This window comes from Hypanus sabinus, chromosome 1, assembly GCF_030144855.1.
Source record: "Hypanus sabinus isolate sHypSab1 chromosome 1, sHypSab1.hap1, whole genome shotgun sequence".
NCBI lineage: Eukaryota > Metazoa > Chordata > Chondrichthyes > Myliobatiformes > Dasyatidae > Hypanus > Hypanus sabinus.
The window spans coordinates 107,662,828-107,689,902 of record NC_082706.1 but is presented as its reverse complement, the minus strand read 5'-3'; the positions used below and the strand labels follow the sequence as shown (position 1 = coordinate 107,689,902).

The 27,075-nt window shown below is 39.6% G+C and overlaps 1 protein-coding gene across 1 annotated transcript; it reads left to right on the top strand.

Annotated features, from left to right (window-relative positions):
- Nucleotides 1-327: 327 nt before the first annotated feature.
- On the top strand, nucleotides 328-27,075 carry LOC132377825 (myosin light chain 1, cardiac muscle-like). Its single transcript, XM_059944265.1, has 8 exons — nucleotides 328-461; nucleotides 2,452-2,727; nucleotides 8,030-8,057; nucleotides 9,982-10,131; nucleotides 17,537-17,710; nucleotides 23,419-23,496; nucleotides 25,897-25,957; nucleotides 26,951-27,075. The coding sequence occupies exons 2-7, from the start codon at nucleotides 2,620-2,622 to the stop codon at nucleotides 25,923-25,925; spliced, it is 567 nt and encodes a 188-aa protein (XP_059800248.1). The 5' UTR covers nucleotides 328-461; nucleotides 2,452-2,619; the 3' UTR covers nucleotides 25,926-25,957; nucleotides 26,951-27,075.

The following is a 27,075-nucleotide window of genomic DNA, read 5'->3' as shown; positions in this document are numbered from 1 at the left end:
GAGTAGATCAGGATATTTGCATATCACCTCTCTGGGGAGCCATTTACAAAAGGTTCTTTCTTATTTTCTCTTACAAGACATCATTGATTTCTTCTCAAGCTGAATATTTAGTCAAAAATAATAATAAATCATCTGCAATAATCACGAGAGAATTGGTCTACAATTTAAAGTCTGTACTTTTTTCTTTACAGAGTACTTTGATCTTATATATATATGAAAATTGTTGTTATTGGATTTAAACATTTCTTTCACAGGGTTAAATGTCATTAGACAGGAAGATGATAAGTAACTATTAGATCTCAGACGGGAGATCTGATCCAGTAACTGGAGACAAGGTTAGATAACGTTACCTTGCAGTAACTGTGCACGTTCATTGTTGTTCCTGTTCCTTTTATTTTGATTTCAGTGGTAATCATTGCCAAGTTAAGTCCGATGGACCCTCCAGTGAAGGAGAGTAAAAGGTAGGTGGCAGAAGGGTAAAAGATAAATTTGATTATTGGTAACATCAATTCCAGGTTTCTGGTAATACAAAAAAAACACAAGAAAACACACAAGAACACAAAAAAATTAGAGTAACAGGAGGCTAATTTGTCCCTCAACCCTGCCCTGACATGATTTTGGCTGATCTAATCTGGACCTCACCTCTTCCTTTCTGCCAGATCTCCATACCCTCAATTCTCCAATCTTTCAGAAGTGTATCTACCCCCACTGTAGACTATGAAACACAACAGAATTAGACCATTCAGCCTGTCAAGTCTACACCACCATTTGATCATGTCTGATTCATTTTCCCTGTCAACCCCATTCTCCTGCCTACTCCCCATAACTTTTGAAGCCTCTAAATCCTTCTAGTGATCTCCACACTCCACATTCTTTGTAGTAAATAATTTTCAGAGATTCAGAAACTTCTGCAAGAAGAAACTTCTAAACGCTTCAGGTTTAAAAGATTGAAACTGTGTCACTTTGTTCAAGACTCTCCCACTTGTGAAAACATTTCAATGTTTACCCTATTATGCTCCCTAAGGACCTTGTGTGTTTACCAGATCTCCCTCATTCTTCACAACTCCAAAGAAATGGTTCTATCCTGTGAACAAAAGCTACAATGCTGGAATCTTATTCCATTTATGTCAAAGTAACAGCTAATAGTATGTAATAGTTACTTTATGTTATTGCATTATCATAAGCTGAGTAACTGAACTACATTATTCTGATCACATCCATTGTTAAGTACATTGATCAATTTCTGCAACAGTTTCCTGTACAGACCCTGAATATTGATTACTTCAAATCAGATTTTACTCAGAAATTAATAATTTAAGATGGGACATTTAGTAAGTAACTTGCTTCAGAACAAGAGGTCTCATGGTTTCAGAGCTACACACAACTGCTACTGTCTATACCAGATAAATTAATTTACCTTAAGCTAATGTATAAAAGCTGAGAGGATTAGTCGATTTCTCCATTATTATTGTTTTCTAGTTATCTGCATGATGTGGACACTGAAACAAATGCACCATGACCTTTTTCTTTTCTGTGCATTTTACTGTAAAACCAAGTAACTTTCAGTTCAAATCAAAATTTCCCCTTATCTCCTTTTCCTTCAATCCACCATTAAATTTTGAATAAATACACTTGCAAAACCTTCAAATATCCAAACAGAATAACAAGGAGGTGTTTCTGCTGCTCCCCCCCCCCCAGCGTGCTATTCACCAAGTATACCGTGTGAATGGACTCCAACAACAATTGTGTGAAAGGAGCACCTAATGCCACAGAACTAGAGAAGGCATTTATAGAACTAAAGATGCAACAGTCTTGAGTAAAAGCAGCAGTTCACACACGTGCAGAGCCTATAAATTGAACTGCAGTTTTTCCAGTATAATTTAAAGAAGAAATATTGGTCAGTGCATTTGCAGAACTTCCTTAGTCTCCAAAACTGCCGCGGAATCTTCAATCAGAAAGAAGTATGAGAAGAAGAAACAAGTTTGAGTTGCACAGCTGAACTGGATGGTGTGCTCCATTCTTGGACTGGGTCTTCAGTCTTTTATTCAGAGGGTTTAAATAAATCATCACACTAACAACTCACTCTCTAAGCTCATTTGCAAAGAATATGAGGAGAGAATAGGACAACATGAGGAAAATAAAACAGGAATGCAGGGAGAATAAAATGGAAAATGCATAGGATTTGTGTAAATGGGTGCTTAATATTCAGTATGAACATGGTGGGCTGACACTAAAAACCAGAATAAAATAAACAATTCATATAAAACTACATTTTATTGAAAACTTCTGATGAAAGTTTTGAAGTTGTTGCTGCTGTGACGGAGAATCTGGACTGTGACTTTGTCACCTTTGTGATTTGTCGACTCTAAGTCTTTTCTACCTAAGACTGGTTGGTAACAATAGTAAGTTCAGCTGCTCTTAAATAGCAACAGATGCTTTTTCCATTTATAGTGAAGATTGTATACCAGGCCTGGAATGCAAGGAGAAACGGTACTGTGGCATGTTTCAGAGAGCTGACAAGAGATAAAAGACCTCTGTCCCAGACTTCGTGTCCCCATTCTCTGCTCAGCCTCTGTCCTTTCCCTTTGTTGTCCTGACATTTCTTTCTGACACCTAAACATGCCGCCCAAGAAACCCGAGCCCAAGAAAGAGGAGCCGAAGAAGGAGGTGAAGCGTCCTGAGCCAGAGGTTCCCAAGGAGCCAGAATTCGACCCCAAGTCAGTAACTGTGAGTACATCTTCCCCATCAATAAGGGGCATCAGATCGCTTCTTTTTGGTGTGTGGTTCTAAATGAATTCGTAAAATAAAATAAACTTTGGCATGGGAAATGTTCTACAAAATGGAAGAGTTCACTGTATTGAGCATCTGAAATTATAAAAGTTTTACTTAAGAGGTTGTGGAGGGGGAGAGTGAGCAGAGGCTTGTCAATAAGCACATAGGTTTCGATGTCAAAGTCAGGAGCAGTAAGTAAACAGAGCTTCGAATGGAACAGCTTGGAGACAACAGAGATTTGGCATTTTGTAGTTTGTACCCTGTAGTGGTTATGGTGCACTTCTAGAAAATTAAAAGCTCAGATGCTGGCAAAGTGTGGAATTGGGCTCAACAAGCTTGGCAAGTTTGTGTCATATGGCTGCTAGGGTAGATAGTAAAAGGTGAATTGGAACCTGGACTCTTCCCATTTAAAAATATATATTGTTAAAGATTAAAGATTAGCTTTATTTGTCACATGTACATTGAAGCATACAGTGAACTGAGTTGTTTGTGCCAAATAAAGTCAGTGAGGATTGTGCTGGGCAGCCTATAAATGTCGCCATGCTTCTTGTACCAACATAGTGTGACCACAACTCACTAACTCTAACCGTACATCTTTTGAATGTGGGAGGAGACCGAAGCACCCAGAAAAATAATTATAAAAGCTCTTGGATTGCTGTGAAAGGAGAGCTACTTTATTAGTGTAAGGGAAATATTTTGCCACTTTGGCTCATTTTGGCCGCAGGTAATACTTTGCTGAACCTCGATTCAGTCCTGCCGAAGGGTTTTGGCCCGAAACATCGACTGTACTTTTATCCACAGACGCTGCCTGGCCTGCTGGAGTCCCTCAGTGTGTGTTGCTCAGATTTCCAGCACCTGCAGATTTTCTCTCGTTTGTCTTCCAGCTGACCTGCCCTTTTAGCCACCCATTTGCAAAAATCAATGCTACTATCTGAAAGGAAAGCCCAGTTTAACACTCTCAAGGAATAAATATGACTTCATTGTGTTCACCTGATAACTAGGAAGAAATTTATGAAAATTATAATCAAGCTAGAAGCAAAATTAAAGAATATTGGGTGTCTGTGCTTCATGATGGGCAGTATCGTTCAGCTGCAAGATGAATTAAGAAATTGCCGATATGGAAATAGTAAATCTGATTGTTCAAATATGAGGTTTGAGTTGAGGCTAAGTTCATCTTGGAACAAGACATTCAAAAGAAATAATGCTAAAGCATGTTTAGTTGGGCAGTTGGTGGTGCCGAGGTAACTTGCCTCACTCCTGGAGGTGATTAATGAGGTGGTTGGGTAATTTTGGAGGTGGTGCAGTCCTTTCACCATGTTTGCTGGGCTGTGCACTCCCTATAAATAGTCTCAAGGTCTTGGTACCTTCCTGGATGTTCCTTCTCCATTTTGATCAATCACTGACCACAAAACTCCCCGTCAGTGAAGATGATCAAAGAGTGGGGGTAGGGTTAATTCTACACCTATTGCATGTTTCACCGTCTCTGGCACTTTGATGGATAAATAACAAGTTCAATCTTCTGCTTGCAAATCATGGAATCACTAAAGCTGAGAAATCGGGTTTTATTTTATCCATGAGGTTTAGTCATGTGTACAAGAATAACATCTCCATTTCCTGCAGAAAATGAAAAAGTCACATTTGCCCAGTTCTTGTAAATAGCACCTTTTATGTAGCTGAACATCCAAATTCACTTCTGAGGAACATTATCAAACTATTCTCATTGAGCCACAATAAAAGATTAGTGCAAGTCATAGAGTCGTACAGCCCAACTTGTCCATATTGACCAAGATTCCTATCTAAGCTTGTCTCATTTACCTGTGTTTGGACACCATCTCTAATCCTTTCCTATCCACCAATGTACCTGCCTCAACTAATTCCTCTGGCAGCTTATTCCATATACTGACCACCCTCCATCTGAAAATTTTGCTCCTCAAGTTCCTATTAAATATCTCTCCCTCACCTTCTATCTATGCCTTCTGTTTTTTGGGAAAAGACTGTGGATTGACTCTATCTATACCTTTCATGATTCTATACACCTCAGCCTCCTATGCTCCAATAAAAAAAAGCTCCGAACTGCTCACCTTCTTTCCGTAACTCAGTCCCTCAAATCCTGGCAACATCCTTGTAGGTTTCCTCTGCACTCTTTCCAGCCTAATGGTATCTTTCCTACAGAAGGGTGGCAAAACAGAACACAATATCCCAAGAGCAGACTCACCAACGTCTTGTACGCTGCAATAACATCCCAGCCCCTATACTCAGTGCCCAGACTAATGAAGACCAGCATGCTAAAAGCCTTCTTCATCAACCTGTCTACCTGTGATGCAACTTTCAGGGAACCATGTACTTGTGCTTCTACATCCCTCTGTTCTACAACGTCCCCCAGGGCTCTACCTTCCACTGTGAATATCCTATCCACATTTGCCTTTCCAAAACGTAGCTTCTTGCACGTATCTAAATTAAACTCTATTTGTCATTCCTTAGCCCACTTACTCAGCTGCTTAAGATCTGCCTTGTAGATCCTGATATTACCAATGGCACCATCTATTTTACAGCCATCCGCAAGTGACAAAACATTTGGCAAAAGTACTTGTTTTGTGAAAGGGAGGCAAAAGACAGAACACCAGAGAGGATTAAAGTGTGGATTGTGGAGCCAAGGATCTGCTCAGCTGAATAACTTCCCTAATTACAAGTGCAGCGTCTGTTGCATCTGTTCTGCCACAGCCACTTTCCTTATCAGTTGTTCTGATACATAATCTGTCCTCTACAACTACAAATTCCTTCTGGTATAATTCACAAAGCTTCCTGCTGGGTCCAACAGATTTCCTAAACTTGTACCTTCATGGCTCTCCTCTTTCTGAGAACCATCTCCTCTTGTCCTCCACCCTACCAGCCTAAACATTCAAAACCCTTATCTTCCCCTTAAATGACAGTGCCTTCCCTTGCAACTGCAAGAAATGCAACACCTGAATCTTCTCTTTCCCTCCCCTACAGCAAGGGTATCAGACAGTTCCTCCAGTTCAAAGTAATATACTTTTCTCACAGCTCACAGTATAAGGCCTGAAAACACGAATTGACTATTTTTTGTAATGCTTAATTTCAACCAGTGCACTTGACCCTTAAGCTTCCAGTCATCTCTAACTATAGATTTTCACACCCCCCGCCCACAAATTCTGCTCTGTCCCTCCACCCACCCCCACTCTGAGCTTTCTGTTCTGGATTACCAACATGACTCCAATTAGGCCTTAGTAAACCTTAGGAACAGCATCTCATCTGTTAGATACCTGACATTTTCTGAACTAACTCAACAATTTCAGACAGTAATCCTAATATTCTCAATCACACCACATTAAAACATTTGAAAAGTTATTGATCTTACCCATTAACTGCATCAATGTCCAGAGGTAATCTGATCTGTTGAGTATTTCCAGTACAATATTATATTTTTTCTTCTGATTTCCAGTAATGTTTGTCCTGTTTTGTTCCTTTGCTTATTTCAATTACATCTATTTTCATCTTGTACAGACATACTTTTTTTTCTCATCTGATTTCTCTTCCTTTACCTTTGCATTTTCCTCCCTGCCCTCTTTTCATGCTTTTATATTTTTTAATCTGTTGAAAAATCATTGACCTGAAATGTTTCTGCATTATTCTCTCTACACAGCTGTTGCCTGATCTATTAATATCACCTACATTTAATGTTTTATTTCAAATTTACAGCATTCCCAATATTTTAATTTTACAAACAAAGCTGACAGAAAGGAATGACGTTGAAGTTATTATTAAAACTGATTTCACATCCTGATAGCGAAAGAACAACCAATCACTTCCCTCAGTGAAGAACAATCCTGCAGTTAAATAAAATGCAACAATCGTTCTGCACACAGAAAGAAACAGACACATTCCACACACTGAGCATTCTTTCTGTGAAGGAGCATTTCTTGGTGTGTCCTGAATAATCTATTATAAATTTAAATTGATGACTCCTTTCTTACTCTCAAATTTTAAGTGGTAAAGCGACCAATTTGTTTGACTATTTCTCATATGTACTCCTATAGCAAAGCCTTCATTCCAGGCTGCAAAAGCAAGTTAGCACTGCTTTTCTTTGCTACTCTAACCCTGACACTAGGTGTCACCTCTGTAGGTTTTCTATGTGCTGTTTATGACTCTGTTTCTTGTTAAATCTGCATTCTTAAAGCATAAAAGATCAAGAAAGCATAGAGCAAAATAACTATGACAGATTGTGAAGAATGAGTCATATATACAAAGGATATTCAATATTTTCATATTTTCTCTGGACATTGATGGGAGGCCATTCAGCCCATCAAGTGTGTGCCAGTTTTCAGAGCAAGCCTATCAATTCCTTTCCTTCCATGTCTCATGTGCCCTTCAATGCCATCCTAATTCTCCTACCACCCGTCCACTGTAGGGTGATTCAGAGTAGCTAAATAACACATCAAGCTGCACATCTTTGGGATGTGAAGGGAAATCGGAGCCCCAGGCAGAAACACATGTATTCACAGAGCAAACTTGTAAATTCCACTATGATAGCACCAGAGGTCAGGACTGAACCACAGTTGCTGAAGCTGTGATGCAGCAGGATGATTGTCTCTGCCATCGTGATGTCTGAGTGTCAGACTGCCAAAATGTAATCAGAAAAGCAAAAGGGGATTATGCCACAAATTTGGCAAAGAAAAAGGGGGTTTTCACCATATACTAGTAAATATCTATTCCTTAACTAGCATCACCATAATGGTTTGCTCAGTTAGTTATTGGTTCTTGGGAAGTTATACATAATGGTTACTATACTTTCCGATCTTACAATATGAACTAAATTTCTAAGACTTTTGGCTGCATGGGAAATCTTGATGTTTCACAAGTTGTTTCTTTATAATTCTAGTATTTCTAGTATCAGTGACTCGTGTCTTTTAGCTACCTGAGTCTGAACCTCTCCCTTCCTACATTTTCCCATCTCTCCTCTTTTATGATGCTCCCCCCAAAAAGAAACTATCTCTCTGAAGAAACTTTTCATCTGTTCTTATAACCCTCTATGTGACTGTACAACAAATATTGTTTGATGCTGCTCCCATAATTTCCCTTGAGATATCTTATTTCATTTGAAGCATTATATAAATTATTTCCAATTAAAGGCAAAAATGATTCTGTACAATAGTGTATATTTAATCATATTTAAATAATTATTTTAACTTTTTTAAGAAGTTAAATCTTTTGCCTAACACAAGTATTCCTTCCTTTCCAGCTTGAATTCACTGCTGATCAGATTGAAGGTGAGTGCACTGACACCATTGACATTGTGTGAGCTCAGTATCGTTACAGAGGAGGGAGGTTAATAAAAAGCTGTTCATGCTATTGTAGAATATTACAACAAATATCAATGTCATTGACCCATCAAACCTGTGCCACCTATTTACAAAAGTTATCCAATTGTCTCCATTCACTTACTCTTTATCCAACACTCACTGTAGTCTCCACAACAATAACGTACTGAAAATTACTATTGAATTTGCTTCTCAGTACCCTCTCAGGCAGCACATTCCAATCAAAACTACCATTCATACTTAAATATGCTTTGCAAGGCTATTTCTGGATGAATTGATAATCACATATTTGTTGACAGATTTAGAGACAATATAATAAAAGGAGTTTTAACATATAATATGAGTATAGCACAAGCCAGGGCTCTTCATCCTAACAAGTCTGGGACAACCATGATGCCAATCTGAACTAATCTTAATTGCCCGCACATGGCCCAAATCTTCCTGTTTCACACCCATTCGTGAGTCAGTCTAAATGTCTCTTAAATGTTTCTATCGCATCTGCATCCACTATTTCTCCTGGCAGTGTGTTCCAGGCACCTATCACTGTGTTTAAAAAAAACCTTGCCTCATACATCTTTAAACTTTCTTCCTCTCACCTTAAATTTGAAATTTCCACCATGACAAAAAGTCTCTGACTATCAACCCTTTCTGTGCCTCTTATAATTTTGTATGCTTCCATCAGGTCACCCCTTAGCCTTCAATACTCCAGAGAAAACAAACCAAGTTTGCCTGACTTCTTCTGTATCCTCTCCAAAGCCCCCTATTACTGTGGAAACAAGACTTCACACAATACTCTAAATGTGCTAACTAAAGTCTTATACAGCAGCAAAATGACTCCCCAACTTTTATAATCAGTGTCCAACAATGAAGGGAAGAACATCGATGCCTTCTTACCACCCTATCCTATTGCTTTACCATTCTCAGGGAGCAATGAACTTGCACCCCAAGATCACTCTGTATGTCAGAGGCCCAAAGGGCTCTGCTATTTTCTGCATATTTTCCTTTTGCATTTGATCTTCCAAAATGCAACACCTCACATTTATGTAGTTTAAATTCCCTCTGCCATGATCTCTAATTGATCTATATCCAGCTGTTTCTTTTGCATTTTTCCTTGCTATCCACAGTTCCACCAATTTTTGTGTCTTTGCTGACTTACTACTTAGACCACTTATATTTTCAACCAGATAATTTACACATATATCACACACAGCAGAGGTCCCAGTGCTGATTCTTGTAGAATGCCCCGGGTCACAGACCTCAAGTCAGAGAAATATCCCCTCCACCACTACCCTCTCTGTCTTGTATGGCCAAGCCAATTTTGCATCCAACTCACCAGGACCTTTGGACCAGCCTACCATGAGGAATTTTTATGGTGGGCTGTGTATGACTCCAGCTGCAATTTTCAGGTACAAATGCACATCTCCTTTTGGTGCTGGTAATCATCTGGAATTACGAAATTACAGCAAGGAGGCCACATTACCTCTGCTCCCTTTACCATTGTTTCAAATTGTCCCACCGGGATTAGTGACACAGCATGCAGACACAGGCACACAGCTGAGGTCTACTGATACATCTGCAGTGAGATTCACTCACTTTCTATTTAATACTTTTCCATATACTATTCCTGAAATTAAATGCTGAAACAAATAAATTCATAATTAAAATGGGTCACTAGAATGTATCAGTCAACAAGAAGCAGATAATTGGGAAAGGGTACACTTCAGACAGTTATATGTTATATAATCACTGTAAAGAGGGTAAAAGGAACCTGAAATCAGCAGTATTCCATATCAGTCTAATTAAGGCATGGAAAAAAATCCAATTAAGCACAGAATGTTCCTTTGCTCCTTCTCAGACTGCTTCTTTCTTTCAGATTTCAAGGAAGCATTTACTCTGTTTGACAGAACGCCCAACTCAGAGATGAAGATTACTTATGCCCAGTGTGGTGACGTCATGCGTGCCCTGGGTCAGAACCCCACCAATGCAGAGGTCATGAAGGTCTTAGGAAGACCCAAACAAGAAGGTAAGAGTTTGCAGAAACCAAAAAAATGAAAAGATTAAACTAGGGGGAGACCATCACTGTCCCACAGGCCCTTTTTAAATTAAAAAAAACATTCTTATGTCTGTTACAAGGTCAGTACTTAAGGTCTATCTCTTGTTGGGGATGTCAGTGGTGGACCTGTTTCTTGAATTAGTGTATAATAAAAGGAGTTTCCACAAAGCTATTCAGAAACCTGTTTTCAGAAATTTTTTTATCCTCCTCAAAGTTATAAAATCCTCTATTGCATTAAATCCCATGAACTCAATCCTAATTTAGAGATGAGTGAGGGAGTATGAGAAACCATAGACAAACAGTTACATGTCATAAAGGTATATTTATAGACATTCCTCTAGTGATTAAACGTCAGTGTTCTTAGCATGAGCCAGGTTCCTTAGTTCATGTTATAGTATAAGCATTTATAGACACTCTTCTATATCAGTTAAATGTCAGTGATATAATCTAAGCAATTATAGATATCATTGTTGCTCAATTAAATACCAGTCATATAGAATGAGCATTTATAGACATACTCCTACCTCAGTTAAATGTCAGTGATACAATCTGAGTATTTATAGACACCCTGCTTCCTCAGTTCAATGTCAATAGGATACTGTGAGCGTTTATAGATATCCTGCTTCCTCAGCTAAATGTCATTGATATACATAAGTGATGCTTTCCTTTATTAGCCAAGGAAGAGAATATAAAAGCACAGAGGTTAATCTAGAACTATATACATTAGTTATTCCACAGTCAGCGCTAGTACAATTCTATTCACAGGAAGGATATGATTACACTGGAGACAGTCCAAAGGAGATCTGCAAAGGTGTGGTGAGGACAGGAAAATTGTTGACATGGAGACAGGTTTGATAGGCTGGTGTTGCTTTCTTTGTAACAGGAGATGCTGAAGGGAGAGGTATACAAGACTGTCAGGGCTCAGATTGCATAAAAATAACAAAACCTTTTTATTTTGCAGAGGGGCTTAAAAGCAAGAAGCATCAATATAAAGCAATTGGTAGAAGGGTTAAAGGGGAGCCATAGGAAAGATTTTTCCCTGATGGAAGATACTATGGAAAGGCTGATTTAGGCAGAAACCATGTTCACTTAATAAGTATTTGAAGAGAGAGAGGGAGTGAGATGAAGACAGTCAAATGACATAACTCTAGAGAATTCAGTAGGAAGGGAATTGTCTCAGTGAAGAACACATGGAAACAGATGAGAGTAAAAAGGTGCAGGGGATGCACTTGGATAGATCCCAGAGGCAGGGAAATACTGTTAGGGATCAAAGAGGCAGAGATTGGCGGTGAAATGTGGTAAAGTGGCACAGATGATGGGTGGGAAATCAGATTTGGGGCTGAATATGGAAGTTATTTTCTCTTCAGTTACCATATTTCCCTTGTGACATGATCAACTAAAATTTAAATACAATAATAATCCACCACCTTTTCAAAAATGAACCACTAGATCAACCACAAACTCACAAGGGTTAAAAATAAAGATTCAAAGTACAACTATCAAAGTATGTATGCAATATACAACCCCGAGATTCACCTTCCCACAGACAGCCATGAAATTAAGAAAACTAAGGAACCGCTCAAAGAAAAACATCAACCCCCAACCCCCACACACAAAAAAAAGCAAATCACAAAAACAGCGGCAAAAAGCAAGCGAAAAACACAGAATATAAAATGCAAAATCGATTGAGTCCAGGCATCATAAGGTGAGCTGCAGAGTCCAATCCATAAACCATGTCGATTGAACCTTGCTGAGTTCCAGGACTCGAGCACAATCCTCCAGCAGCATCGAGCTTGAGGGAAACCATCACATGCAGATACCTTCCTCCAGCAGCAGTGAGCAAGAAGCTAGTAGACGGCGCTGAGCACCCTCTTGCATTCCGTTCTCACATCAATTATTTCAATCTTCCTCAACACTCCAATTGGCGAGAAACATAGTTGATCATGGGCTTGCGCCCCCCCCCCCACCTCCACCCCTGCCACTGTCTCCAGACTTCTTGGCCCCAAGGCCGCACACTTCTTCATCAAACACCCTCGAAGACAGCCAAGTGCCAGATCGCTCAATTGGCCCGAAAGCACACCATTAAAGTAGACAAATGTGAATTCCAATGTACCACACATTAATTCAAGATTAATTTCAACCTCTAAATCTCTGTCACCTGCCTTGGGAGGTGGTGAGAAATTAATCACATGGAGTACCTGTGCCACAGAGAATTATCACTGCTTTCTCAAACAATTTCAGAATTTAAGGTGAGGATGTGAACTTCAATATAAAACATGCATAAATTATGACACAGAGCCAAAGGGCAGCCTGTATTTAGCTTTCAGAAACTCCTCTACATTGGCTGTCAGCTGCCAGCATAAGCAGGTCATTTCCCATGGAAACTGGAGCAGGTCCCAACAGAGGAAAGTTATTTGATGACTATAAATATGATGAATAATCTTTTTGCTGAGCCGCATAGTAATTAATAGTTTTACTTTATAACATTTTACACAAGCTAATTGTATATTGATCAGAATTTTTAATTAAATTTGAAATGTAATTTAGTTTGATCTGAAGTTAGAATCTTAAATCCACACAAAGCAATACATGAAGGTATGAGTTATGTGTTGGCTGTGGTAGATTAAAAGGTTTCACGGTAGGCAAACAAAATCAAACATCAAAAATTAATCAATAGTTTGAAAGTAATATTTAAGGCAAAAACTGCAACAGTAGTAGAGAACAGATTTAGAGAGACAGTACCAGCTAAAAAAAATGGAGAAATTAATAGGCCTTAAAGCGATAAATCCACTGGATCAGCAAATTTGCAGATGACACCAAGATTGTGGGTGTAGTGAACAGTAAGCAAGGTTATCGTGACTTGCAGGGGGATCTGCATCAGCTGGAAAAATGGTCTGAAAAATCGCAGATGGAATTTAATGCAGACAAGTGTAAGGTTTTGTACTTCAGTGGGACCAACCAGGGTAGGTCTTATGCAGTGAACGGTAGGGCACTTGATTCTGGAGGACTGGAAGATTGCAAATGTCACTCCACTCTTTTAAGAAGGCAAAAGAAAGGAAATTATAGGCTTGTTAGCCTAACCTCAGTGCTTGGGCAAATGTTGGAGTCCATTATTAAGGATGAGGTTTCGAGGTACTTGGAGACTAATGATAAAATAAGTCAAAGTCAGCATGGTTTCTGAGAAGGGAAATCTTGCCTGACCAATCTGTTAGAGTTCTTTGAGGAAGTAACAAGCAGTATGGACAAATGAGAGGCAGTGGATGTTACTTACTTGGATTTTCAGAAGGCTTTTGATAAGGTGCCACACATGAGGCTGCTTAGTAAGATGAAACCCTATGGTGTTACAGGAGAGATATTGGCATGGATAGAGGAATGGCTGACAGGCAGGAGGTAGCGAGTGGGAATGAAAGGGGCCTTTTCTGGTTGGCTGCCAATGATTAGTGGTGTTCCTCAGGGGTCAGTATTGGGACCGCTACTTTTCATATTGTTTGTCAATGATTCGGATAATGGAATTAATTGCTTTGTGGCAAAGTTTGTGGATGATACGAAGATAGGTCGAGGGATAGGTAGTGCTGAGGAAGTAATGTGATTGCAGCAGGACTTAGACAAATTGGAAGAATGGGCAAAAAAGTGGCAGATAGAATGCACTGCTGGAAATTGTATGATAATGCATTTTGGTAAAAGGAACAATAGTGCAGACTGTTATCTAAATGGGGAGAAGGTTCAAACATCAGAGGTGCAGAGGGACATAGGAGTCCTCGTGCAAGACTCCCAGAAGGTTAATTTACGGCTTGAGTCTGTGGTAAAGAAGACCAAATCAATTTTGGCATTTATTTCAAGGGGAATAGAATATAAAAGCAAAAGGATAACGCTGAGTCTTTATAAGACACTAGTCAGGCCCCACTCAACAGTTTTGGGTCCCATATCTCAGAAAGGATGTATTGTCATTGGAAAGAGTCCAGAGCAGGTTCACGAGGATGATTCCGGCAATGAGGGGGGTTAACATATGAGGACCGTTTGGAAGCTTTCAGCCTATACTCACTGGGAATTTAGAAGCATGCAGGAGATCTCACTGAAAGCTACTAAATGTTGAAGGACTAGATAGGGTGGATGTGGAGAGGATGGATCCTATGGTGGGGGTATCCAGAACTAAAGGGCACAGCCTCAGAATCGAGGGATAACCTGTTAGAACAGAGGTAAGGAGGAATTTTTTTTAGCCGGACAGTAGTACATCTGTGGAATGCCCTGCCACAGACTACAGTGGAGGCCAAATCTGTGGGTATATTTAAGGCAGAAGTTGATTGTTTTCTGATCAGTCAGAGCTTCAAAGGATGTGGTGAGAAGGCAAGTTATGGGGTTTAGAGGAATTCGGGATCAGCCATGATGGAATGGTGGAGCAGACTCGATGGGCTTAATGGCTGAATTCTGTTCCTATGTCTTCTGGTCTTGAGGAGTGTGGCAAAGCAAAGGGATCTAGGAATACAGGTTCATAATTCGTTGAAAGTTGGGTGGGACTACAACCAGAGGTCATGGCTTAAGTGTGAAAGGTGAGAAGTTTAAGCTGAACATGAAGGGAAACTTCTTCACTCGGAGAAAAAGTCATGAGAATGTGGAATGAGCTGCCAGTACAAGTGGTCCATGAGAATTCAATTCCAACGTTTAAGAAGTGTTTGGATAGGTACATGGATGATAGGGGTGTGAATGGCTGTGGTCCAGGTGCAGGTTGTTGGGAGTAGGCAGTTTAAATGGCTTTGGTATGGGATAGATGGGCTGAAGGGCCTGTTTCTGTCCTGTACTTCTTGTCTATGACTCTAGGATCTAATGACTTTATCCTAAGATTTTGAAAGAGTTAAATGCAGAGATGGTAGATACAAAATATCATTGATTTTTTTTTTAAAATAGTTTCCACAAAGTGAAGGTTAACAAATATAATCCCATTCCATTTATAAAAGGGAGAGAAGACTATAAAATGCAGAACATCCACAGTAGTAAAAAAGCATAACTAATTATTATGGTAACAGAATACTTAGAAAATAATAACAGGGCTGGGCAGAGTCAATGTGGACTTATGAAAGATTATTCATGTTTGATAAACAGCCACACACAAAATGCTGGAGAAACTCAGCAGGTGCAGCAGCATCTATGGAAATGACAAAACAGTCAGCATTTTGGGCCAGGACTCTTCATCAGGACTCGAGAGAAAGGGGGAAGATGCCAGAATGAGAAGGTGAGGGAGGGGAAAGACCCGCTAAAAGGTGATTGGTGAAGCCATGTGGGTGGGGGAGGGGAATGATGTAAGATGCTGCAAGGTGATAGGTGAAATGGACAAAGGGCTGCAGAAGAAGAATCAGATCATGATTCGTCTCATCATGGCAGAAGAGGCGGCCATGAACCAACATGTCGGAACAGGAATGGGGATAGGAATTAAAATAGTTATCTATCAGGAAATTCCACTTATTGCAGTTGGAGCAGAGGTGCTCAACAAATCGGTGATCCCCCGATTTATGTAAAATATCAGCAAAGTAGATGAGGCTGCATCAGGAGTACTGATACAGTAGACGAAACCAAGAAATTTGCAGGTGACTTGTTGCCTCACCTGGAAGGAACTGAATGGAAGTGAGGGAGCAGGTGAATGGGCAGGTGTAACATTTCTGCCGCTTGCTGGGATGCATGCCAGGAGGGAGATACATGGAGAGGAATGAATCACAGGAGGAGCGATCCTTATGAAAGGCGGGGAGTGAGGGGGAGGTAAAGATGTGATTGGTGATAGGGTCCTGTTGAAGATGATGGAAGATCTGTTGGATGTGGAGGCTCATGGAGTTGTAGGTGATGACAAGACTAACTCTATCCCTGTTAAGAAAGATTAGTTGAGTGCAAACATCCAGGAAATGGAAGAGATACGAGTGAGGGCAGCTTCAATGGTGGAGGAAGGGAAACCTCAATCTTTGAAGAAGGAGGATATCTCTGATGTCCTGGAGAGGAAAGCCTCATCTTGAGAACAGGTGCAGTGAAAACAAAGGAACTGAGAAAAAGAGAATAGTATTTTTGACAAAGGAACTGAAAGGACATCGGAAAGTGGAATTTCCCGGTGGACAAACATTTTAATTCCTATCCTCATTCCAGTTCCCGTTTCAACATGTGGCCTCCTATTCTGCCACAATGAGGCTAAGAAGCAACACCTCATATTCTGTCTAGGTAGCCTCCAACCTGATGGCAAGACTATCAATTTCTCCAACTTCCAGTAATTTATTTTCTTCCCTTCCTCATCCATCTTCTTCTGTTCCTCCCTCTGGCCTCTTACCTCTTCTCCTCACTTGCCTATCTCCCCATTCTCCTTCTCCTATGGTTCACTATCCTCTCTCATCAGATTCCTTTTCTCCAGTCCTTTGCCTGTTTCACCAATCTCCTCACAGCTTCCTACTTCATTCCCCCTTGGCTTCATCTATCACCATCTAGCTGGACTTTCATCCCCTCACCTTCTGCACCTCTACGTCCATATTCCTAATCTGGCATCTTCCCCTTCCTTCCCAGTCTTGATGAAGGATCTCAGCCAAAAGGTAGACTGTTTACTCTTTTCCATAGATGCTGACTGACCTGCTGAGTTCCTCCAGCATTATGTGTGTGTTGAAAAAATTAATTAATTCACTTTAGTAAAAACAAAAGCATAAAAACAGAGAAATGTTTAAATGATAAGAGATTGAAAGGTGTTAGTTTAAATAAAACTAGATGTCCATGTTACTAAATTGCTGAAATTTAACATACAGGTATAGCAGTTAGGGAGTTAAAAGGTATTTTAGTCTTTATCGCAACAGGATGCAAGTATAAGACTGAAGTGGTCTTACTGCAATCCTGTGAAATCACAGCTGAATATTGTGTGCATTTTGGGTTTCCAGACCTAAGGACATACTTATTTGCAATGAATTCATTCGTGGAAGAAGTGATTGTCCATTGAGGAGGTATTACTAGAAAGGGCCTACATGTTCTAAATTGCAGAGAAGGGCAGGGATGGGGAAAACTAAAGTGATAAATGTGGGAGGGTGAAGACCAAAAGAAAATGGATGACCTTGACCTCGAATAGCATTGATTTAAAGGACAGTGGTGAAGATGTTCATGCTAATCTCTCTGAAGGAAATATAAATAGAGGGAGAATAGAGGAATGAGAAACAAAACAAAAATGTGCTGCAATAGATAATTGACCTCATTCTCTATCTAGACATACTGTCTGACCTATTGAGTATTTCCAGTACCTTCTGTTCTAATTACAGTGGAAGATATTGTTCAGCATGCAAGTATTGAAATCTAAAAATGCTTTATGCAATTTTTGCATAACGTGGATGTTATTTGTAAGGTAATCTTATCTTCATTTATCTTCCAGAGATGAACAACAAGATGTTGGACTTTGACACCTTTCTGCCAATGCATCAACATATCTGCAAAGTTAAGGATCAAGGAACATTTGAAGACTTTGTTGAAGGTCTGAGAGTATTTGATAAGGAAGGAAATGGCACAGTAATGGGAGCTGAACTTCGCCATGTCTTAGCCACATTGGGTATGTAATTTTAGGATTAAGTGATAAAAGATGCAAAGTACATAATTTCAAAGGTCAATCTGGCACAGAGAAACATGGAATTGATTCCTCCTGACAGTTCATGCATAGATTACATTCCCCATATAGATCCCTTGACCAGGTCTCACCACTGTATATTTTGGAGTTTTAGCCTAAGCCTCTAGGTCTCTTATTACCATATTAACATCCAGCTCTTCTGCCTACCATTGAGGCTCTGTATGCTATTAGAGATGTCACAGTGTGAACCTGTTGTTTCTTATCTCACTACAACCACATAGCTACTTCCAACTCTGAGTCTGAGTAAAATGAGCTAATCTCTAATGTATTACAATTGCTGAACAAAGCTGAGAGAATGTTGTAATGCTCTTTATCTCATTGGATTAATTCAACCTGAGAAAAACACTTACTTGTCCAGTTATTCCATAAAAATTAAGATCTTGATTTCTGACACCATCTGTTAAGTCTTTAGCAACAATCCTGAAATGTGATGTTCAGAAATGAACACATTGCTGTGACTGAGGCCTAATTAATGTTCAATAGATTAGATTTATAGACTCATTTTGTGTTTGAAGTCTTTTTATAAGGCCAGTTGACATCCTTGTTCAAACATAGTCAAAGGTTTGTATAGATCTCTGTTCCTGCATTTCCTTTAAAATTGCATTGTGTAGTGTATTTTGCTGCTCCTCATTCATCCTACCTCTGCACTAAATTTCATCTGCCATCTGTTGGCCCATGTCAATACTCTTTATACCTTCCTTAAGTTTATTATTCTTCACAGAACATACTTCATTTTCAAGCTCTTTTCATGTGCAGACCTGAAATAATGCCACATATTAAAGCCCAGTTTATGAATGTATAGAAGTATGGACAGCAGTCCCAATTGATGGGGATACCACTGCATATTTTCTTTAAATTGGAAAATCAAGTCCTTTATATCAACTGTACCATTTCCCTTATAATCCCATGATCTTTACTTTTCTTTAAAGTCTATCATGTGATACTTTTGGGAACTACATTTAAGTTCAAACTTCAAAAGACAAAACAAAGAAACACTGTAGGACCCGGTTAAAGAAAAACCCCGCACAACAAGACCATCAAAAGTGCAAAAATAAAAAGTGAACAAATATCACGCGTTTGATTAGACAGCACACCGCAGAATCCCCAAAAGTAAGTCCACAACTACAAGCCACCGAGGTGAGTGAAGCTGGTCCAGGAACTGATGGCCGTGACTACAGCCACAGAGTCAGCCAGTTTGGCACTGTGTCAATGGCTGCAGGCCACAGCCGCAGATCCAGTTCCACGTTGAAGTGCCCTGATCAAATCATGCAAATAGTGAAGTATATTCAGTGCTGAGGACATTAAACATCAAACTGCAGCCAAAAAGTGAGTCCACATCCATGAGCTGCCGAGGTGATCAAATCATGCAGATGGAACCCAAGATTCCTGCTCGTTCTGCTGGCAGCAGCGAGAGGAAGACTCGTCAAACGCAGGTGGATGGCACTGAACACCCGTTCGTTTTACATTCTCATCCTCATTCATTTTAATCTTGCTCGACACTTTGATTGACCCAGCGTAACGGAGCTGACCAAGGGATTATGGTCCACCATTCGGGATCAACACAGCCACACCCAGGGACAGCCATTCTTGCATTCCATGCCAAATCCGTCAGGAGATCGCAGAAGCACCAGATCGCTCAGTTAGTACATTCTTAAAAGGGAAACTGCAGGCTGCAGTCAATCGCAATTCAGAAGAAAAAGTGGCATCTGGAAGCCTTTCTTAATACATCCTTTATTTTTCTCTTTTTAAAATCATTATTGAATTCATTTCCAAATAAGCCGAGCACCATGACTACTAGCTGTTAATTTCCACTTGAGAATTATTTAAGAAATCTGGAAGAATTTGCAATCAATAAGAATGGTGTCCAGAAACAAAATTAAGTCTGTGGAAGTATGCTACGTACCTCCTTGCCTGTGTGGGTTAAAACTGCCCATGTTTGCCTATGTGCTATTCATTAATCTGAATGCCATTGTAAAAGAACACAGGTGGAATATAAATTTAGAACAGACACTGAAAGATTTCTGCATGGCAAGGCTGAACAAGTGTTTTGAATATCTTGGCAAGAAAGGTAATGAAATGAACACTATAGGGTGCTCAAAGGAAGATAATTGACATGGTTGTAAGGGATCTCAGTATCCTCAATTGCTTTTCTTATCCTTGGTCTTTCTTGAGATTATAGTAAGGATTTAGCACAGTGGTAGAGCCAGGCTTTGCCATTAATGAGAGATAACCCAAACTGGGCTCTGTTCCAGGCTTACAAGGATATGCCCATTCCTAGTTGATCCTGAGAATTTAGCTCATTCAGAAAATTCCCCAATATGGAAGAATGACATTACTGAAACAACATGCCCTTGAATGGATTAGAAGGGCTGTCCTTTTTCTTGCACCTGCTGGAGACATCTGCCAATTTAATGCTACAGGGGGGGGGACAATAGCTGTTTCGGGTATTAAGTCAGAGTATCTAAAATGGAATTGTGTCACAGCAGACATGAGGACAAGATGTCGTCCAACATTATTGACAGTGACCTAAAGCTATACAGTATTAATGACTGACCTGGTAAATATATAATAAATAGCAAAGGCCTAGGTCCCAGAAACAGTAATTGTAATTATTATAACTTTTCACCTCTGTCTTCCAATATTATTAGTTAGTTTATGAGAGTGTTAATACTTACAGTAATAAAGAAATGCCATTAGGTTCAATTGTTCACTCTCGATGAACAATGTAGAACGTGATACAATAGACATTAGGTGCAGAAGTAGGCCATTTGGCCCTTTGAGCCAGCACCACCATTCACTGTGATCATGGCTGATCATACACAATCAGTACCCCGTTCCTGCCTTCTCCCCATATCCCTTGACTCCACTATCTTTAAGAGCTCTATCTAACTTTTTCTTGAAAGCATCTAGAGAATTGGCCTCCACTGCCTTCTGAGGCAGAGCATTCCACAGATCCACAACTCTCTGGGTGAAAAAGTTTTTCCTCAACTCCGTTCTAAATGGCCTACCGCTTATTCTTAAACTGTGGCCTCTGGTTCTGGACTCCCCCAACATCAGGAACGTGTCCAATCCCTTAATAATATTATATGTTTCAATCAGATCCCCTCTCATCCTTCTAGATTCCAGTGTATACAAGCCCAGTCGCTCCAATCTTTCAACATACGACAGTCCCGCCATCCCGGGAATTAACCTCGTGAACCTACACTGCACTCCCTCAATAGCAAGAATGTCCTTCCTCAAATTTGGAGACCAAAACTGCACTACAGTAGTTTGCTTTCTTCTTGAACTGCTACAGTCTACATTGTGAGGGTGTCATAGTGCTGACAAACGTGGAACTTCCCGGACTTGAACCCAGTGGAAATGCCTAAGTTTAAGTCAGGATAGCTGAGACTTGGAGGTGATGGTGTCTCCGTTCACTGAAAAAAAGTCAGAAGTTTAGGAAGTAATGTCAAAGAATTATCGCCAAATGATTCCTCACGCATTTAAAGTTTTTTTCGCATTTGTGAGCCATTGCAACTAAAAAGGGAAGTAATAATTTAGCAGAAACACAAGGGCATGGAAGTATTGCTCTCAAACTGGCAATCACTTTTAATTTTAGATTTGCAGATCCTGAAATGTTTTTAAATGACCATAGGATGAGGCAACACACTATATAAAATAAAAATTGAAAGAGAATTTCAGTTTGGTTTGTCTTTCTACAATCAGTTAGGTAAAATGGCATATTTGGACCCTCTATGCATATTTAAAGAAGGAACAGTTAGTTTTAGGGAGATGCTCATTTTGCCTGCTTAAAAAAGGTCCCATAAAAAGGAAGAAATTAGAATCATGAATAGCTGAGTCACCCAGTTTTAACTGTACAGTTGCTCCTTGAGCTTCAGCTTCCAATTCTACCACAGAGGACATCAAAGTAGAATCCAGTCCTCTCATTAACTTGATACCCCCAGGTAACTGCACGCACATTCTTATTAGAGGGTGACCAGGAGTGAGATATGAGCTAACATTTCTATCCCCATCAAAAAAGCTGCAGAAATTTACAGCAACCAATCAACTGCAGAGAAACTGCTGGCTCAGCAGACAGCATTCTCTGCAAACATTTGAAATGTTCAGAAGATTAATAGCGTATATTAACATCGTGGGAGCAAGGATATTTGTACTCCAACCTCACTGTCAGTAATATTAATCTGCTGATGGGTCAGATGTCAGCTCATATAGCCAGTACAAATAAAATACAATAAACCCATTAAAAATGGAATACTATCATTAGCCTAAAAAAAAAGAGTGAGTTGCTAAGTTGTGTTTAAATTTTTTTTTTCATCTCTCATACCCTTCAGTCAGGTAATGAGATATAGTCACAGCTGTAACACAGCAATCCATTTGTGCACAGAAATGTCTCTCAAACAGAAAGTGAAAGAATGACTTGTTAGTCAGTGTCATCTTCTTATTTTGTAGTTGTAGGAGGAATATTAGTAAGGGCACAAGTGAACTCCCAGTTGTATTTTGAAGATTGCATACAGTATTCTTAAATTTAGCTGAAAAGGCAAATGGTATCTCATCAAAAAGATGGTATATTTCAATGTCCCTCCATTTTGTACAATGTGTCATCTGAGAATGTGTATTCATTTCCATACAGTCCTTTTAGTAAGTAATTTTAGTTTCAGTCTGCTCGCCAAAAGAAAATAGATCTTTGGTTATGTTTCACCTGTAGCTGGTGGGACAGGAGGAATGCAATCAAATATTTGAACAAACGTTCTCCACCAAACATCCTGAAACAGGAAGGGAGCTGGATGAACTGGATTCTGTCAATTTTGAGTTATTTGGTATGCCATGAAAGGATCTTGCCTTCTGCAAGATTAATGATATCAGGTGACACTTACAGAAGGAATTAATTTCATACACTTAGAATCAGTGGGTTCCCCATCAAGAATGGGTGAAGGGGCAGTTGGTGCTCTTTAGAAGAAAGTGACAGGTGATTAGTGGAAGTTGAAGGGGAAGGAGGGAGATTAGTCTGGATCACATAAACTAATACCAAATATCAGTAAATGCTACTGATGGAGTATTTTCTTATTGATTCCATAAATTTTGTGGAAATGCGTCAATTAAGGTGCAATTCTTGCGATTGGGACTTGCTAACATTACAGCTATTAAGTAGGAACCCTAGTAAAGATCCTACCTTCCTTTCTTTGCCTTATCCAGCTAACCGAATTCAACTCAATTCAAACATTTGTCACTCTGCTCCCAGATTCTCTCTGAAGAATAACAAATTTTCTACCATTTTTAAAAACTAATTCTTGTGATGTAGATAAACTTTGAATTAATTGCCCATTTCTGATTGCCCAGAGTAATTTTGCGAACCCACTTTAAAGAGCAGCTGAGATTCAGTGACTGGAATCACGTGCAGCCGAACCAAATCCTTCAACTCTTATTGCACCCTCCATAAGATAAACCTGCATGACATTTGCCACTATCTCTGCCACAGCATCTTCATCTTCAACATGGAGTAGGCATGTGTGAGGGGAGAAAATGAGAGAGGAGTAAAAGTGATCATAATGGATTTGGAGTCTGCGGTTATCACTTCAAGTGAGGGCTTATCCTTGTGCCTTGTGCTGACATCTCCCTTCAAATTTCATCAACAGGTGAAAAGATGACAGAGGATGAAGTGGAGCAACTGTTGGCTGGTCAAGAGGATGCAAATGGATGCATCAACTATGAAGGCAAGTCATTAACAACAGCGTCAGAGCAGGGTTCTATAGGACAGAAAGAATGGGCTTTGTCGTGCTAAGCTATAATGGTCTTGTAAATCCCCAGCTGACTCAAATATGGTCCTACTCCACATGGCCCCATCATTTCAAAATGAAGTGGCTTTTAGATAAGCACATAGATACCCAGGGAATGGAGGATATATATCATGGGCAGGCAGAGGGGATTAGTTTAATTTGGCATCGTGCTTGGCACAGACATTGTGGGCCAAAGGACCTGTTCTATTGCTGTGCCATTCTAAATACATGTTCTGTGATTAAGTGATAAATGTCTCCAGGTTTCCTGTCCTGATTGGCATCCTGTTATTCCCTTTGGAGAGTATGTGTGTTTGTGTGTACGTAAGATTTTGTTATAATATCCTTTCACAACTGAATATCTAGCTGACAGTGACACTGTTCCCTTCTCACCCCGTCCTGCTAACCTCTCCCACTGTGCTGGTTCACATTCGAATCAATAGCCTCTTGGTTAAACTTAAAAATACAGCCCTTTGGTTGAGTATGTGGTCAGGGAAGGTTAGAGCACCAAAATAATTATTAGAGGAAAATTTTGATAATAATTAGGTGGAAAATGTTATGTTGATAGAGACAGCACAGGATCAGGTTTCAATGTACCAAATCTCCTCAGACTTCGATTGAAACAGTGCCACTGCATGCCTTCTTTGTGATTGTATCTTAGATGATGTGAGATTCGTTGTTTTGTGGCAGCAGTGCAGCGCAAAGACTATAAATGACAAAATAAATAGTGTAAATAAAAGGAATAATGAGGTAATGTTCGGGACCATTCAGAATCCTGATGGCATAGGGGGAAAAGCTGTTTCTAAATCATTCAGTATGCATCTTTAGGGTCCTGTACTTCTTCCCTGATGGTGGTAACAATATTCTGTATGGTGAGGATCCATAATGATGGATGACACTTCTTGAGATGTCACCTCTTGAAAATGTTCTTGCTGGTGGTGAGAATAATGCCCACGATGGAGTTTGTTGAGTCTATAGCCCTTGCAGCCTCTTTCAGTCCTGTGCGTTGGAAGTTCCTTACCAGACTGTGATGCAACAAGTCAGAATTCCCTCCACCATACTTCAGTTGAAATTCACAATGATCTTGGTGATATCTCCTCAAACTTTTATTGAAATACAGCCACTGCATGTCAACATGTGATTGCATCAGTATGTTGGGCCCAGGAGCTTAAAGCTACTCACTCTTTTCACTACCAATCCCTTAATGAGAACTCTCTCCCAACTTCCACTTCCTGGAGTTCATAATCAGTTCCTTTGTCTCGCTGACATTGAGTGCAAAATTGTTGTGGCACCACTCAACCAGCCAATCTATCTCACTCCTGCCTGCCTCCTCATTGCCACCTGAGATTTTACCAACAATAATGTTAATTTATACATGGCATTTGAGCCGTGCTTACTTATATAATCATGAGCATAGAGAGAGTAGAGCAGTGAGCTAAGCACAGTAACAGTTTGCTTCAGTTGGCAGTAATAAATTAACTATAGCTGCACATAAATCTGCAGAGACATGTTCCACTTTCATTTATGTTTAGAGTTTAGTTGACATAATCCTTTCAAAGCTGAGCCTGTGTTTTAATCCATCTGCATTTGATGAGAAGTAAGCCTTTTTCTGACAGCTGTCTATAATGCTCCTCTGTGAACTGAATGTTCTCAGCTCCGGGTGAATGAGATACATCTCCAGGCAGCCATTATTATTCATTCCTGGTCAGAAATGAACTGTGTGAAAATGATAAGTCTTTTCAGATTGATTATGTCCTATTTCATAATGGTTGAGACAGAGTTAATAGATACTACACTTATCCTGTGTTATTCCTGACCCAGAGGAATAGTCAATCACCAATATTACACTCTTTGGGCCAAATTGCATCAGCTGACTAATAAACTAGAGTCCAGTTCAAAATAAACTTAGCAGTTTTAAAGCCTCACAAATACAATGAACTGAAAGTTTGCTCAATGTGATAACCTGATAGTTACATTGGTTAAAAGATCAACAGGACAACACTATGGAATCTTTTGTATCCATGACGACCAGAGTACAGCAGAGCATTCCTTTGGTTTCAGTTCAATAGTATCCCCAAATTACTTTAGTTCCTTGGGTTTGTACAAAATTCAAAGCCAGCTTTACTGGACATCAGGGTCTTTCAAGAGACCAGTATATGTCTATTAAATCCTGTGCCTTGCCAGTGATTTAAAATCCACAGCTTAATTGCAACACTTCATCAAAATGAATAAAGGTAGGGATAAATTAGGTAATGACTAGTTAATGAATGCTGTTATCTGAACTCTTCCATATTTAACATTTTCAAATAATGAATCTTTCTCTGTGGTTTTTTCTCATAGCCTTTGTAAAGCACCTCATGGCTGGCTGAAAACTAGGAGCTGCTAAAGAACATTTTCTTTGGTGAGAAGACTGGCTTATTATGATCTGTTTTCCATTGATATTGTTTGTTAATCTAATTGCCATTCAGTATTGCTAAGCCCTGGTATATTGATGTACTTCTCCATGACCTGATGGGCGTTGATTGCTTCTAACAACTCTAAAGAAGCTACTGATGCAAGAAGTAGTTGGGCTGGGTGGATGAACCATACTGGTTCATCAAAAAAGCCAGTCTTCAGGAAGTACGTTACAGCAGGAGTTATAAAGCAATGGCTGAGAGAACTGAAAACAGTAAGAAAAATGTAACTAGAAAGATCTAGGCTGTTAAGCTGAAGATGTACCATAACTAGTTGACTGCTCTAGTCAAACAGTACCAATGCAGGATCTAAATTGATATCTAACCAATAATGTGGTCAATAATTTTAGTATTTTTTTAAATGCAGTTAGATCAGATACAGGTGCTTTATTGATTAACTATCAATCAGTAGCAAAGTAATTGAAAATGCCTTTGACAAGGTACTTATCAAATGGCATTTAATTCCCAAGAGTTTGAGCTTAAATAAGACCATTCAGGTCCAGATCTCATTGAAACCTTGGTCTAAAAATGGGCTAAAGAGCTGAATTCCAGAGATAAGGTGAGTGTTACCTAACACATGATAGCTAGGCAACATTTGATTAAATGGCAATGTGAAACACTAGCAAAATTGAAGTTTGTGGGAAGTAAAGGAAGCTCTACCCACTGGTTGGACTTGTACCATGCACAAAGAAAGTTGACTCTGGCAGTTAGAAGCCAAAACTCTGTTGGCCCAGGATATAGTTCCCAATCCTCTAATACAAAATTAGGAGACAAGTAGTGCATTGGTTTGTTTTGAACAAGTTAGGTTGTGAGAAGGGATTATTTTGTCTCACCAGGATTCTTGGTGAGACAAAGTAACCTAGAAGTACAGTATGTATGTTTTTCTTGCCTATTTACTTTATTGCTCTGTAACTCCAGCTTTTCTTTTCTTTTCCCCAAAGATTTCTCCAGCCTTTCCCTTTCTTTCAACTGACAAGACATTCATCATTAGAGCTCTTAATGATCTCACCAACCCTAAAATTCCATTGAATATTTATATCTGTGAAATGTCCTGTGAAATGAAGCC

Coding starts and splice junctions, on each gene's coding strand:
- LOC132377825 (XM_059944265.1), top strand. CDS start 2,620: ATGCCGCCCAAGAAACCCGAGCCCAAGAAAGAGGAGCCGAAGAAGGAG. Junction 17,711..23,418: donor CCATGTCTTAGCCACATTGG/GTATGTAATTTT, acceptor TTTCATCAACAG/GTGAAAAGATGACAGAGGAT. Junction 23,497..25,896: donor TGGATGCATCAACTATGAAG/GCAAGTCATTAA, acceptor TTTTTCTCATAG/CCTTTGTAAAGCACCTCATG.